This window comes from Thalia democratica, chromosome 4 (assembly GCF_965202585.1).
Source record: "Thalia democratica chromosome 4, ktThaDemo2.hap1.1, whole genome shotgun sequence".
NCBI lineage: Eukaryota > Metazoa > Chordata > Thaliacea > Salpida > Salpidae > Thalia > Thalia democratica.
The window spans coordinates 74,710,138-74,724,793 of record NC_139168.1 but is presented as its reverse complement, the minus strand read 5'-3'; the positions used below and the strand labels follow the sequence as shown (position 1 = coordinate 74,724,793).

The window sequence follows — 14,656 nt, the reverse complement described above, 5'->3', positions numbered from 1 at the left end:
CTCATAATTTTATGTTTTTTCATCAATTTTTTGTAATTCAGTTATCTGGTTTAATTTTATTAATTTTCAGCAAACTAACTTTATTCCTTTATTGAATTTTACATTTTACTGCTTGGTATTTAGTATTGAAAGCACTTATTTTAAGTCTCTTTTAGTTATTTTTTAAAATTGATACAGTATTATTTATTTATAAACTGCACAAATATAAATTTTTAAAGAGAAAATCACCTTTTTATCCAACCCTATATTATTCATTCTCAAACTGATAAAACTTTAGTTAGATTTAAAAAGCACAACCATCAATTTTTAATGATTCAAAACTATCTCTTTCGTTTAACCATATTTATACAATTATCCATAGCTAAAAATTAATAGAAATGTTATTTTAATTTTATAAAACAAACTTTAATGTAATGTTGGTTCGGATTAAATTGAAACATAACTCCTTACATTTTAATATTACCATTTTTCAAAAACAGCTTTATGAAAGTTTAAAATGTCTAGTCTTTTGTATGTTCGCCTAATGACATTGTAATTTAACTACACGTCAAATTTTTCTAATTTAATTTGTCACTACTTTCATTTTGTGCGTAATCACTTAATCGATATTTTCCTTTTTTAACTTTCTCTTTGCACACTTTATTCATGTATTTTTACTTTCGAATTATTATTTTTAATTCAATTTTTATGCTCTTCGGTTAATATTTTTTAAAACAAGTAAAGTTTATGATAATAAATTTCATTAAAAAGCAGCCTGAGTTACAATTTAACACACAAATAACGATGTTTATTATTGGTTACTTTATAAGTTTTGCTTTGTTTACTCTAAGCTTTACGTATCTTAACTTTTAGCTTTACCCTTGAATGTTTGAATCTACTTTTATCTATTTAATCAGATTCAACAAAATACTTGTTTACTTTCTTCGTTAAAATCAATTCTTAACTGTTATTTCACTTCTACTTACTTTCTACTATTATCTTCATTTACTTCTACTTTACTTCTTTACTGCTTTACTACTTTTACTTTACTTTATGCCTTTTCTTTTTAACATTACTTTACTGCTTTTAGCCATCTCTGTAAAGATATGGGACTTTAAATTTTTACATTTATTAATCAACTGTTTGTGTAAAATTAAAAAAACAAATATACATTTTCAATACTTTACATAAAAAATACTCAAACTTTAATTTAATTTATATAAATAACAATATTTTTAACAAGTCTATGCTCTTAAATATTTATTTAATTTAAATTATTCTATTTGTATAAGCCGTTTATTACATTGATAATGAAAAATAAATAATGAAAGTTTTGTAAATAAATAGTTTAATTTATATTTTATTTGACAGTTGTTTCTGAGCTATATAGCCTTTCTGATTTTATTTAAATTAGTTTTAAAATAGTGTGTGACTAAAATCTAAAATATTGTTTTATTAATCTTATTTGAAATAATTATAAATTTTTTATTTTATTTAAATATTCTATCTACAACACTTAAGTATAGTATGAAGTGTATCAGTAATTTCATGCTTATTATTCAGTATAAGGTAGCAATAAAATATTCATGATAATTTTAACCACAATATTTCCTGAATACACATCAACTTTTTTTAAGATAGTATAACTTCAGTATAGTATTTTTTTAGAAAAGTAATTTTTAGTTTATATAAAATAAGTAATAACAAACTATGTCCTTTTATTTTGATTTATATCTGTAACTTTTTTGAAGCAATTCATTCTTTTTGTTTACACATAGCATTCTAAGAACATAATTGCAAAAGCATTATTTTTTTTTTCATTAAAAATATTTAAGTTAAACATTATTATATGTATAAATATCTTAACTTTAAAGAACAACATTATAAAAATATTTCCAAATAAAAATTCAATTTAATTAACGGTAAAGAAAGTCATATCATTATATCAAATAAAAAGTATTGGAAAGCAGTAAAAACTTGTGTTTAGAAAAATTTATTTCATTACAAAGTTAGCTAAACTTGCAAAACAATTTATTGCAGCACACAAGTATTAATAGGTGTTTGCAAACAAAACGTAATTTCAAAGCTGTTACATATCAATTATTACCAGTAGTAAATTAAACAGTGTTGCTTTACACCAAGTATGACTACTGCATTCGTAATAATGAATAAACAATTTTTTGATGGTGTTTAAAATACACTTTTGTTCAATTTGCTTCACCATAGTTTAAATATAATTTGTTTTTTTGTCTAATTTAAAAGTTGTTGTAGCTTAATTATATTGAACATGTTATTTTTTAAACTATTTTCAAAAATTATTGAAACAATTTTCATGTGTATTGCATTCTGTGGCTATAACTTTCAGCCAAATAATGACAATTCAATTCAATAAAAGTTCACTTATAGGCAATAATAACGGCACGTTTTACAAATAAAAAAACAGAATGGCTCTAACTTTTTTTTTTCATTCTCAAACCTCTAACTTATCTTTTATATTTTTATGCTGTACCATTTATCTACTTTTTGACTTTTGAAAACTTTTATTTTCTATTCTTAAACTATACCATTGTTCTATTCTTCAACTTATATCTATTTTTATCTTTTTCTCCACTTTTCTAATCTTCTTTTACTTCTCCAGCTTTATTTTTTGTAATAATATCTTAAAATGTACTGTGTCACGAAAAACGTATTATGAATTTTGAATGGATTTAGATGAGATTAAAATATCGAGCTGAGAATTGAAAAATGCTAGAAATTGTGCTGCATAATTCTTAACATGTTGTAAGTTGCAAAATTGAAGATTTCATCACACAACTGCTTTTTTTTGAATATTTTACATTTTTTAATTTTATTTTCAAAAACAAGCTAAATCAAATACATTAAGGTGTATATATTTACTGGTGATTTAATCACAAAATGATAAAAATTGTGTTTTTTTATCAATTGTTCATTATTTTAAAATTTTATAATTTTTATCAATTTATAACAACAGATGAATAGTACAAGCTTCTATAATACAAACTGTAGTCTGATGTGAGTGGGCACAAAATCAAGTTCTCAAAAGCTCAGTGGGCAAAAGTTCATTGGTAAATAATATGCAGGTATAGAAAAAGATGTAAGTTATATAAAATATATACTGACATACATTTAATAATTTCTTGAAACAATAGTTTTTAGTTAGTTAAGTTTATATAAGCAAAAATTATTTAAAATTATATATTTTTTTAGGCTTGAAGAAGACACAAAGAACCAGAGAAAAAAACTACATTTCCTATAATGTACAAATAGTTACTTGCAATATTTCCAAAAAAATATGCACAGTCACTTTTATACATACAACTTTTATACATACACTTTCTTTACAACGCTTACAACCCAATAAATAATTACTCTTGAACCCTTTTAATTTTCAACATTTTATTTAATAATTTCTAGTAAAAAATATGTTTTTGTTTAGCATCAAATTTATAAAAAATAACTAGATGTTAACGTAAATAAGCAATTAATAAACAATTAAAGCATGCAGTTTTAAGTGTAATTACTTGACTAAGAAACACGTGACCAATAAAATTTATTTAATATTATATTTTTCATTAAAACATTTGGTACAGGAATATTTAAATAAACAGTTTAATGATTTCATTTGTTAAAATTACTGCTTTTATTTTGATTAAAATTACTTAATTTAAATTTTAATCCTAAAAAAAATTAATTTACAGTTTTTTATACTTTTAGTTTTTCATATTAAATGTCTTTAAAAATTTGATCACATATAGTAATGTAGCTCCAAGTTATAAAAAAAATCAAAATAACCGTAAGTATATTATTACTGCTTAACAACTACAAAAAAAAAATAGTAGGTAAACTGCATTATATTAAACATTTGATATCATGTTATATCCTATAATTTCAATTAGTTTAAAATTGGTATTAACACGACGTTTTTTTTTTCTTCATATAAATGTATGTTAATTAACATTCTTGTTTTCTTAAAATTTAACTTCACAGTTGCTTAAATAATTAGTCAGAGTTATTCTAAAATTTCCTGGTAAATAAATTTAATATTCTGCTTTAAAAACGTTTTTATACAATACTCAACTTTTTCATTAGTTTTTTTGCTAAATTCTTTTCAAAATCTTCCATGATTTTTGTAATAATTACCAAGATTCAGGTCCGGCCAAAAATCATTCTACCATGAAATGACGTCAAAAACCGAAGTTTGAGAAAACGAGAGTACGATAAAACGAGAGAATGATAAAATATGAGAGAGGCGATTGCGTCATTCTCGAAAGTTCATTACACAAAACTTGCTCACTTTTTTAATCCACTTTTTCAGTTTTAATCGGATTTCTCATTGTGCTCGACTTACGTTTCTTAAACTTTTACAGTGGAAAAAATAGTTAACTTCTACAAATGTTTAACAAAAACTTGCAAACTTTGTTTTACTGGACAAATAATCTTAATATTATGGAAAATAAGATTCGTTACTTCACTATTTAACAAAAGAGCATATGTACTTTACATTTACTAATCAAATAATCTTACTATTTATTTTTAATTATATAAAAATATAACTGAAACTCTGAGAAAAAAATTTGGCGTATTTTTTAAGCAGTAAACTCATTAAACCATAAAGTAAATGTATCTTCTAACCAGGGGCGTCGCGTGGGGTGTTGCACTGCCGCAACTGCACCACCTTGAAATTTTCTAAGAAAAAAATAAGTATCTATAACGTTTTCGTTATTTTTTTGAACGAAATCTCTTTTAAAACTTCAATTTTGAAAACGACCATTTTGCCCACTTCACTGCCGCAAACTCTTAGCTGACTACCGCAAATGAACTCAAAAAAGCAAAATTTCTTCAAGAATTACCGCAAAATTAATATCTTGAGGTAAGTAAGCTAAGTTGAAAATTCCCTAAAACAGGACTTGCTTAAGTATCATCTACAAGCTATTGTAAACATAAAATAAAAACAAAGCAAGCTACTGCAAAGGATTAAACTTGAGTTTATGTACCCACATGATTTTTTAAATTTAACAGATCACTTCTATTAAAAGATTTGTCATAAATTGCATATTTTGAAAAAAAAGATAAAAACCCTAAATCACCAAAGTCTTAAAAATTTGATTTTTTATTTTAATCTGCATACATAAACTTAACTATAACTGATTATTGTTATCATAAAGTTAATAAAATAAATAATAAAATTCAAGTTTTGAAAAAAAGAATTAAGAAGTTTATTATAAACTTCTATTTCACTCTTACAGAAAAATATTTTAGATTTGTATCAAATAAAAAATAGTAACATTGAAACAATCACATATTTAAATAAAGTAAATAGCCTTAATTTAGAAACTTTGATTACTTAGAGTAGTTTAACATTTTAGGAAAATTTAGTCTACCTCTACTTTATATAACTTTTAATTTGATTTTTTCATAAACAAAGCAAAAATTTTAGATAAAATTGTTGAAACATGGTTGCCTTGCCTCATAATCAGGATAACTTAGAAATGTTAAAAACTCAAGATGACCCAAGATAAATTAAACAGACCAAATTAGAAAAATATTCAGGCTGACTAAAGCAGTTTTAATTTTTACTCTGAAAATAACAAGGTTATTTAAAATTAAAAAAAAGTGTTTTACCCCTATGGCCACATGAAAACTAACTAACCAAACTTTTACTTCTATAATGGTTACATATTAATAAGTTATCTTTAAAGTTCTTGAAAAGTTCAACAGCCTCACAACTAAACTTAAAAAAGTTGAGCTCCTGAGAAAAATACTGTCATCAAAATAAAAAAAATAAATATTAAATAAAGAAAAGATACCCTTACAAAACTATTGAATTTTAAACCTCCAACAAAAAACTTTAAAATTAGAAAAAAAGTTAATAAAAATGTTAATGTTTGTAAAAAAAAATGTGCAAATTAGTGAGGAGTAAGGGGGGAGGGTGTATAGGCACTTTTTTACATGTTGTTCTTATTTTAACTTTTTCAGAAAGCTAATAGTTACTCTTTAATAAACTTGAAATTTCCAATTAAACTTTTAGTTACAACCAGTCAAAGCCAGAGAGTACAATGGTTTATTATACAAGGAGCAAACCAAAACAGCAAAAAATACAATTTTACTGAAAACCTATATTCTCCATCATTTTTAAAACAATTTTTAATTAAACTTTTTCATCCTAATTTTTTTAAAACTTTATAGTTTTGTTGAAGAGAAGTTTTCAATTTTTAAGTATATATATATATTTTTTATATACAAAAAAAAAAACTTTTGTTATAACTTTTTTTTTCTTGGTGTTTTAAATATCTAATTTAGCAATTTTTTTTTGTTTTATAAAAGAAACATCTAAAGATTTTATGGCCAACTTATAAAAAAAAGATATGATTTTAGTGATTTGATTTATTTGTTGTTTGAGTTTATATTATAAAAATAAGGATTCATTTGTACCTCTGACTGTGAATTACCATATCTCAAAAATTTTAAGAATTTTTTATATTGATAAAAGATGACTTGTAGTTAAATTAAAACTGTATAAAGTAATTTCAGTAAAATAATTCTAAAGTAGATGTTAAGGGCATAAAGGGGGGGGGGGGGTGGTAAAATTTTTTTTTAAACACTGTTTTAGTTTGTGCCTCCCATTATGAACCTTTTGTTGCCTTTGACTTTGACCGGCTATATCTTAAAACATATACTGAATTTTTAAAATCTGTAAAAAGCATCTTGTAGCTTAGTAAAAAATACATAAAATAAGATCAAATTGTTTCATCTCCCCTATGCCCTTAAAAGCAAACCTTATCTTCAGGTGTAGCAAAATTTCAGTTGTTTTCAAACTTGACAGTAAAAACATATTTTTATTAAAATAATTGATATTTTTTTTAAATTCTGCACCACCTAAAAAAATACCACGCGACGCCACTGCTTCTAACTATTGATAAATTTTAAAAAAATCAATCACCTAAAGACATATTTATCCTAGACCTAAATTCTAGACCATAAGTAAAATACAGTTAAAAAAATACTTAAAATTACATAACAAAAGACAGAAAAGACAAAATGTGAGTCATTGTTTGGTGGTCAACTTTTATCAGAATTTAAATCAAATTTCACTTATATAACTTGAAATGACTAATTGTATCTCATACATTCATCACTAGATTGATCTGTTTTGTTTGTGTAGTCAACTTTTTTTTTAAGTATAAAGTACGATATAAATCAATTACTTAAATTATTTCTCAATGTCCTAAAATTTTCACCCATATTAGTTTTTAAATGTTAATAAATATAAAAAAATAATAATAAAAATCACAAAATAGCATTACGTAAACAAATAAAAGGTATTAAAGTTTTAAATTTATAAATCAAAACATTTTAATAACAAAAGGAATCATAATAAAAAATCAAACATTTGAAGTGATAAATATTTCAAGCATTCAAAGCATTCATGAACTTTTATTACTCTTATTTTGTAAACAAAACATATTTTTTGTAAACAGTTTTATTTACATGCAAAACAAATTTATTGCAATACAACTGTTTATGTGAAAATACTATGAATTAATCAATCAGTTACAATTCAATTGCATGCAAGCAAACCATATATAAACAAAAACTAATTTTTATAACTAGTTTAACTATTTTAATCTAGTTATATTGCAAGTTATAGATTTTTTCATATCACGTCCAGAACTAACAAACTACTGCCTAAGAATTCTTTTAGATATATATAACAAACATAATTTTATGGACTGAAATAAACTTGTTTATGTTTCGAGTAATTTTTATGACTAAGCTACAAAGAAAAGAAAGTTTAGAAGAAACATTTTTTTTACTATACTAAAAAACAATAAACTTCACCGCACGACAAACAACAACAGCATTTGAGACAACCTACGACCGGTATCGTCCTTTTAATGACTCATTTATTATTCAAAAAATTAAACTTTTTTTGACTCTAATGATAAACTTCAAATTGAAAATGTTTCTAAAAAACATTTAACTCTAACTTTAACTATACTCATAAGAAGTTTACTTTAAACTTGGGATTTAAAGTTTTAAGTAAATTCCTGTTTTGTGTAAACTACAATAGTTAATTTTGAAAAGTAAGTTCATATTAAACTAAAACTAACTCGTCAAAATCACTCAATTATGACAAAACTACATAAAACAAAAGCATATTATACAAAAAGTATACTGACTACAATTAGTACCTTTAAAAAAAATAGTTAACAATTTTAATTACAAGTAATTAAAATTGACCTATGAATGAACCTTGTTTACAAACTTCCTGTTACAATATTATTAAACTATAAATGAAGCTAGTAGAGTAACAAAAATTTTTGTTACTAATGATTTTGTTAATCGTTAATCCCTTCAACTGTTAAGAGTTATTTAAAAAGAAATAATTGTTTATTTTGGTAAATGCAAAAGTTTTTTTTCATAAAATTTTGGTGTATTTGAATAATTTTAAAAAATAATGGTCCATTTATTCCCGTTTATTTTCAAAAACAGCGGAATTTTATTTTTATTAACAATGCGCCCCGAGTCGCTTACAATCTAAATTTTAAAAAGGAACATGTGTAAAAACTTTACTATGATTTTAATTATGATCTCAAGTTGTTGCAATATCATGTGTTTTACTTGATAAAGATTTTTTTTAATTTAAAACAAAATTTGCTTAACATATGTCAGATAAATTTGTAAACTCAAACTTAATAGTCAAATTGTTATTAAAACAAAATTAGAATATTCGAACTGTTAAAGAATTTAAAAAATAAGAATGTAGAAGTTAAAATGTTTCAAATACTAAGTTTGTAATAAGTTTTAAGTAATTTACTACTTGATATTTTTAGGAAGCAATTAGAGCCAACTGTCTAAATACATGTTCATAATAATGTTAAAACTATTTTGATGAGAACAAGTCAAAATGCTCGAAGACAAAATTGCATGAGGGCACAAATTTGCACGAAGACTTTTTTGCACGAAGACAATTTTGCACCAATGGTCAATTTTGCACGAGAGTAAAAAACAGAAAAAAAATATTTAAAAAAATACTAAAACATAAATAATTAAAAAACAAAAAGAAAAAAAGAGTTACTGACCGAGGGTAAGGGGTAACAGTGATAGTAAAAATAAAAAAACAACTAATAATATTATTACTAAAAAAATAAATGATAAATTAAAATTAATTAATAAAAAAAAAAAAACCATCGACCAAGGGAAAGGGTGAAGGGTAATAGTGATATTAAAAAAATATATATTATTAAAGAAAAAAAAATTACCGACCGAGGGTAAGGGTTAGGGGTAACAGTAATAGTAAAAATAAAAAATTTCAACCCATGCAAAAATGTTTCCGTGCAAAATTGTCTGCTCGTTCAAAAGTGTCTTTGAGCAATTTTATCTTTGCGCAACTTTATCCCCTCGTGAAATTTTGTACGCTCGTGCAAATTTGACAGCAACCCATTTTGGTGTGCTATAAACGAAACTTATCAAATCATTTGTATGGGTACTTATTTTTTAGCTTAATTATTTATATAAACCACATTTATTAGCTGAAAGTAGCGCTTAAATGACTCGTTAAAAGCTTATTAACTTTTAACTTAATTGTCAGTTTTTTGTAATTTCGATCAGACTTTATTTAAATCACTTAAGATGTATAACTAAACTTAGTTTATAAATGCTTCATAAATACAAAATTGTAAATGTACACACTGTACTGATTCCACATTACATAGATTTTAACTCGCAGCTAAAAATATAAACAAAAAATATATACTTGACAACATAACATATTGTAGAATGATCACTTAAAATTTTCTATTTTTGATTAAATTTTTTTTAAACTAATAACGTAATTATTAAAAAAAATTGATACACGAAATTTTGATATAATTAGTCACAATTTTCCGAATCTTTCATAAAGCATAACAACCTATTATATTTCCAAAAACTATCATTAAACTATTATCTTAAAAGTCATTTAATATTTTATCAACTTTTAGTTTTAATAAAAAGATTTTATAACTATCAATAAGTTACGCTTGTATCTGACTTGCTTTAGTTTTTTAAATTGTAAACTATTTATTTTATTCTTATGAAAACATGATTTGTATATAAGAAAATAATAAATTTAAAACTACTTAAATATTGCTTATACCACTTTGTTTAACAGTAAATAAAAATTATATCACAAGTTTATGTGCAAACCTTAGATTGACCGGAAGTTTGAGTAATTAATCAAAGTTTTATTTTAGTATTTTATTACCACTAAGTAATTATAATAAAAATGTGTGGTTTTTATTTGTGCACTTTGCCTTGAGCTAGGCTACTAGGTTACTTTTCAAAACATTTGTAATTATTATTATACGTACAAATTTAGGGTTAAAACTAATCAAATATCAACCTATAGCACTCAGTATTTTTAAATTGTGTTAGGATACAAAACAATTTTTATAAGACATTAAACGAATAAAAAAGAGTACATATTTAAGTGAAAACTATACATAATCAGTAGTACTTAACCGAAAATACTTAAGTTTTTTGTACAAAACAAGTTATGATATCTGTGAAAAATTAAATTTCTTAGTTAGGTTCTTTTTACAAATAAACACTCATTAAATATTATGAACATTTGAAAACTCAAAAGTTTGAAAGAAGGGTCGATTTTAAATTATCACTGGCTAAAGCAGCATAACTACATAAGCTTTTTGTTTAAATTCTAAGAACAGTTTTCTCAAAGCCATTATTTTTTTTAACTTCATCAGTTTATACTCCGAGGTTTTAAATCATATGAATACATAAAGGCGAAACATGAACTTTAGCCCGACAAAGATTTGAGTTGTATGCAATTATTTTGACGATCTAGGTCATGAGATCCCAGGCTATTTATAAAAACTCGTGAAAAACAATTTCGTTACGAAAGATGTTTTTGTGTGTGTGCAAGGCAGTGTTATTATGATTTACAAACATTTATTCACTTAAGTTTACATAAAAGATGATTCAGTATAAAATATTTTTTCAGAAAAATTTAGCCTTGGAACAAAATCTAGGTTAATGCAGTTTTTTCAACTTCTAAGTTAAAAAAAGCTTGTGAAAATAGAATCAATACTGTTATGAAACATTTTTTTGTACAAACCCATTTTATTTGACCTACATTTTGTCAAAAGTTCATTCAGATTTAGAACCAACGTTGTAAATGAATATATCTAAAAATTTATTAAAATTCCAGTAAACAAATAATAAAAAGCAGATCTGGGATGAAAATGTTCTTACTTAACTTTTTACATCTATACAATACTTTATCTCAAATACCACTAGACCATTAAAAACTTAAATAGGAGAGCTTTTACAGAAAATTTTCTTCCAATTTAGTGGGCAAAACTTCGTTTTTTACTTTTAAATTTACAATAAAATTTCATTAAAACGGGTGAAACAAGCTTGATCAATTTTCTACACATCCGTTACATACATATTTATTTGCTTTGAAAGTTAATTTAATCTAATTTATTTCAAATATCCAAAGTTTAATAAGAATGATTTTCAGTACAAATCTTTATATTGTTTGAATTGTTTATTTCATGACTAATAACAACTTTGCTAAAAGTAGTTTAAAGATAACTTTTTCAAAATTATTTCATAACTTTATTAGACATTTTTTTAAGTAAAAACTATAAATGTACCAATTCAAGTATAAGTTTATAGAAAACTATTCCTAGAAAATAGCTTTTTACATTATTCTGTTTTCGTAAATTAAGAATTAGTTTTCGGATCTTAATATTAATAACATATTTTGTGGTTTTAGACTGAAAAAGTAATTAAGTTAAAACAAAAAGTTAATAATTACTTCAAATTCTAAGTACACATAAAACTTGTAAGATTATTTTATTTCTATTAACTCTATTTACGAAAACTTTAAAGTTTCTTGTTACGTAATTCTGTTTTGTTTTTCTCTGGGGAAGGTTAGATTAACTGCGATAAATTACTTCCATGACTCATATAAGTAGGATTAATTGATAAGATTTCGCAAGTAAAGTTTCTTACAAACGGTTTTTAACGAAATTGTACAATTTTGCTACTAATTACGTAACAAACAGAACGGTAACGCTTAAATTGAAAATACAACATATTTTTTTACAATGTAACTTTGTAACATCAATGCAGATATTGATAATATTAAAGTTGAAATTTTTAAAAGATACAGTTAAACGGTTTTGATTTAACTTATAATACTTTTTTTTATTAAATAGTTTCTGAAGACTTGTTTGTGAAAATATCACCTAGCTACTAGCTGTTCTAAAATTACAAACTGTTAAATATTTTATTGAAACATCTCAAATAAAAAACCTTAAATAAACTTCACTTAAACACTAAAACATTTCTTACCACTATATTTCTAGTTTTAGTTACTTTTAAACTATAGGTATGAACACCAATAAACTCATTTTTGTAATAACTAATAAAAACTTTAAAAAATCTCACATACCTGGGGTTTCCCCTCAAAGCGGCGTGATGTATGACGTTGAACCCGTTGTTGTTGGCAACGGTGACGTCAGCACCCCCGTCCAGCAGCATCCTCAGCAAATCGTCCCTCTTCTTCAACACTGCTTCGTGTAAGGGAGTGTCCCCATTGGTGTCCTAAAAAATATGTAAATTGTTTTATTTATCTGTTTACTTATATAATTATATTAATTATCTTCTTCAAAACTGCTTCGTGCAATAAAGATGTCTCCATTGGTGTCCTGTTGATAGAATACTTACACACATTAATGAGTACTATTAAATATATTATGTAGTTTTATCGCTGTAGTAGTTTGTGTTTAAAAGGTAATCTACAAAGTATATATGTGATAGTTTTAATTTCAATTCAATATCTTTCTAAGAACTGCTTCGTTCAAAGAAAATTTCTCTGTAAGTGCCCTGGGGTAAGAATAAATTTGAAATAAACTTTTTATAAAGTTTTTTATTAAAATCAGGAAATATTTGTACTTGACAATGTATTAATGATAACGAAAACATGTAAAAATATGGAGCAATGTAAAGCATTAAATTCTTTTTTTTTATAAATTACAAGTTTTTAATCTTCACCGGCAAAAAAAAAGTAGGTTTTATAATAAAGTGGAAACATGTGTGTTTAAACAAGCAGGCATTTTAAAAAATGAGTTTATTTAGACAGCAGCACTTCAAAATCACATACTAAATTGCTTCAGCCACATTAATGCTATAAACTGTCATTTAATTAGTTAACACGTAACAGCTATTAATAGATCCAACTTGGTTTTTAATTGATACTTCTTTCTTTCTGTAGTTTATATTTATCACAAGTTTTTCAGTTTTTAGTCACTGTCACGAATGTTTTTTTGGAATTTCAAAGGTTTAAACAAAAGAAACTAATAAAGAAAAAACTGATAAAATATTCAAACTTATTCTAATTTGTTTAAAAAATGATTATAAAAGCTCAAATTTTTGTGATATTTTTGACGAAACAAATGGTGTTGTTATAATTAGTTAGAAAGAATGGTTTGAGTAAATTTTATAACAAACATAAATTATATTTTCAATTGTACTCTTTACAACAACCTTGTGTTAGAAAATATTTTTATAGTTTTATTTTATATCAACTGACTTGTCGATTTTAATTATCACTTTTTTTTCTGTAATAAAAACCTCTGCACTACTTTAACAGTTTTTTAACATACTTGTATAGTTCAAGCTTATGATAAATGTGTTTTTTTTAATGTTTAATTGCGAACTTTCTGAATACAACTTTATAGTTTACGTAAATTTATATCAGTTAAGTAGTACGTTGTTTTATTCAGTTCATTTGTCGAGATTGTTTCCAATTTAAACTCAGTTGAACCGTTATTCATTTTGTTCAAATATCTGTTTGTTATTGTTTTTAATAAACTTAAAATAAAAGATAGCTTAAAGTAGGTTTATAATAAAGTAGGTCTAATAACAAAGTTAAAAACAAAGTTAAAAACATGTGTGTTTAAACAAGCAGGCATTTTAAAAATGAGTTTATTTAGACAGTGGCACTTCAAAATACTAAATTGCTTCAACCACATTTACTAAATAGCTTCAGCCACATTAATGTTATAAACTGTCATCTATTTAGTTTACTAAACACGTAACAGCTATTCATAGATCCAGTTTGGTTTTTAATTGATACTTCTTTCTTACTGTAGTTTATAATTATCACAAGTTTTTCAGTTTTTAGTCACTGTCACGAATGTTTTTATGCAGTTTCAAAGGTTTAAACAAAAGAAATAAAATAAAGAAAAAACTGATGAAATATTCAAACTTATTCTAATTTAAAATTTATTATTAAATTTAAAAAATGATTATAAAAGCTCAAATTTTTGTGATATTTTGACGAAACAAATGGTGTTGTTATAATTAGTTAGAAAGAATGGTTTGAGTAAATTTTATAACAAACATAAACTAAATTTTCAATTGTACTCTTTACTTGTGTTAGAAAATATTTTTATAGTTTTATTTTATATGAACTGACTTGTCGATTTTAATTATCACTTTTTTTTCTGTAATAAAAACCTCTGCACTACTGTAACAGTTTTTTAGCATACTTGTATAGTTCAAGCTTATGAAAAATGTGTTTTTTTTTAAATGTTTAATTGCGAATTTTCTGAATACAAGTTTAAAGTTTACATAAACTTAT

At 24.2% G+C, this 14,656-nt stretch overlaps 1 protein-coding gene and 1 long non-coding RNA gene across 2 annotated transcripts in view; one reads left to right on the top strand and one right to left on the bottom strand.

Moving 5' to 3' along the window:
* LOC145834532 (E3 ubiquitin-protein ligase MIB1-like) overlaps window positions 1-14,656 on the bottom strand; it is a 77,657-nt gene that overhangs the window by 31,828 nt on the left and 31,173 nt on the right. Inside the window, exon 19 of the mRNA XM_082941977.1 lies at window positions 12,464-12,615. Within this exon, the coding sequence (XP_082798103.1) occupies window positions 12,464-12,615 (152 nt within the window). The remainder of the gene's footprint in view (window positions 1-12,463; window positions 12,616-14,656) is intronic.
* On the top strand, window positions 2,623-3,370 carry LOC145835076 (uncharacterized). The gene is made up of 3 exons (XR_014369820.1): window positions 2,623-2,760; window positions 2,972-3,094; window positions 3,208-3,370. It is a non-coding gene; the product is annotated as an uncharacterized LOC145835076 (long non-coding RNA).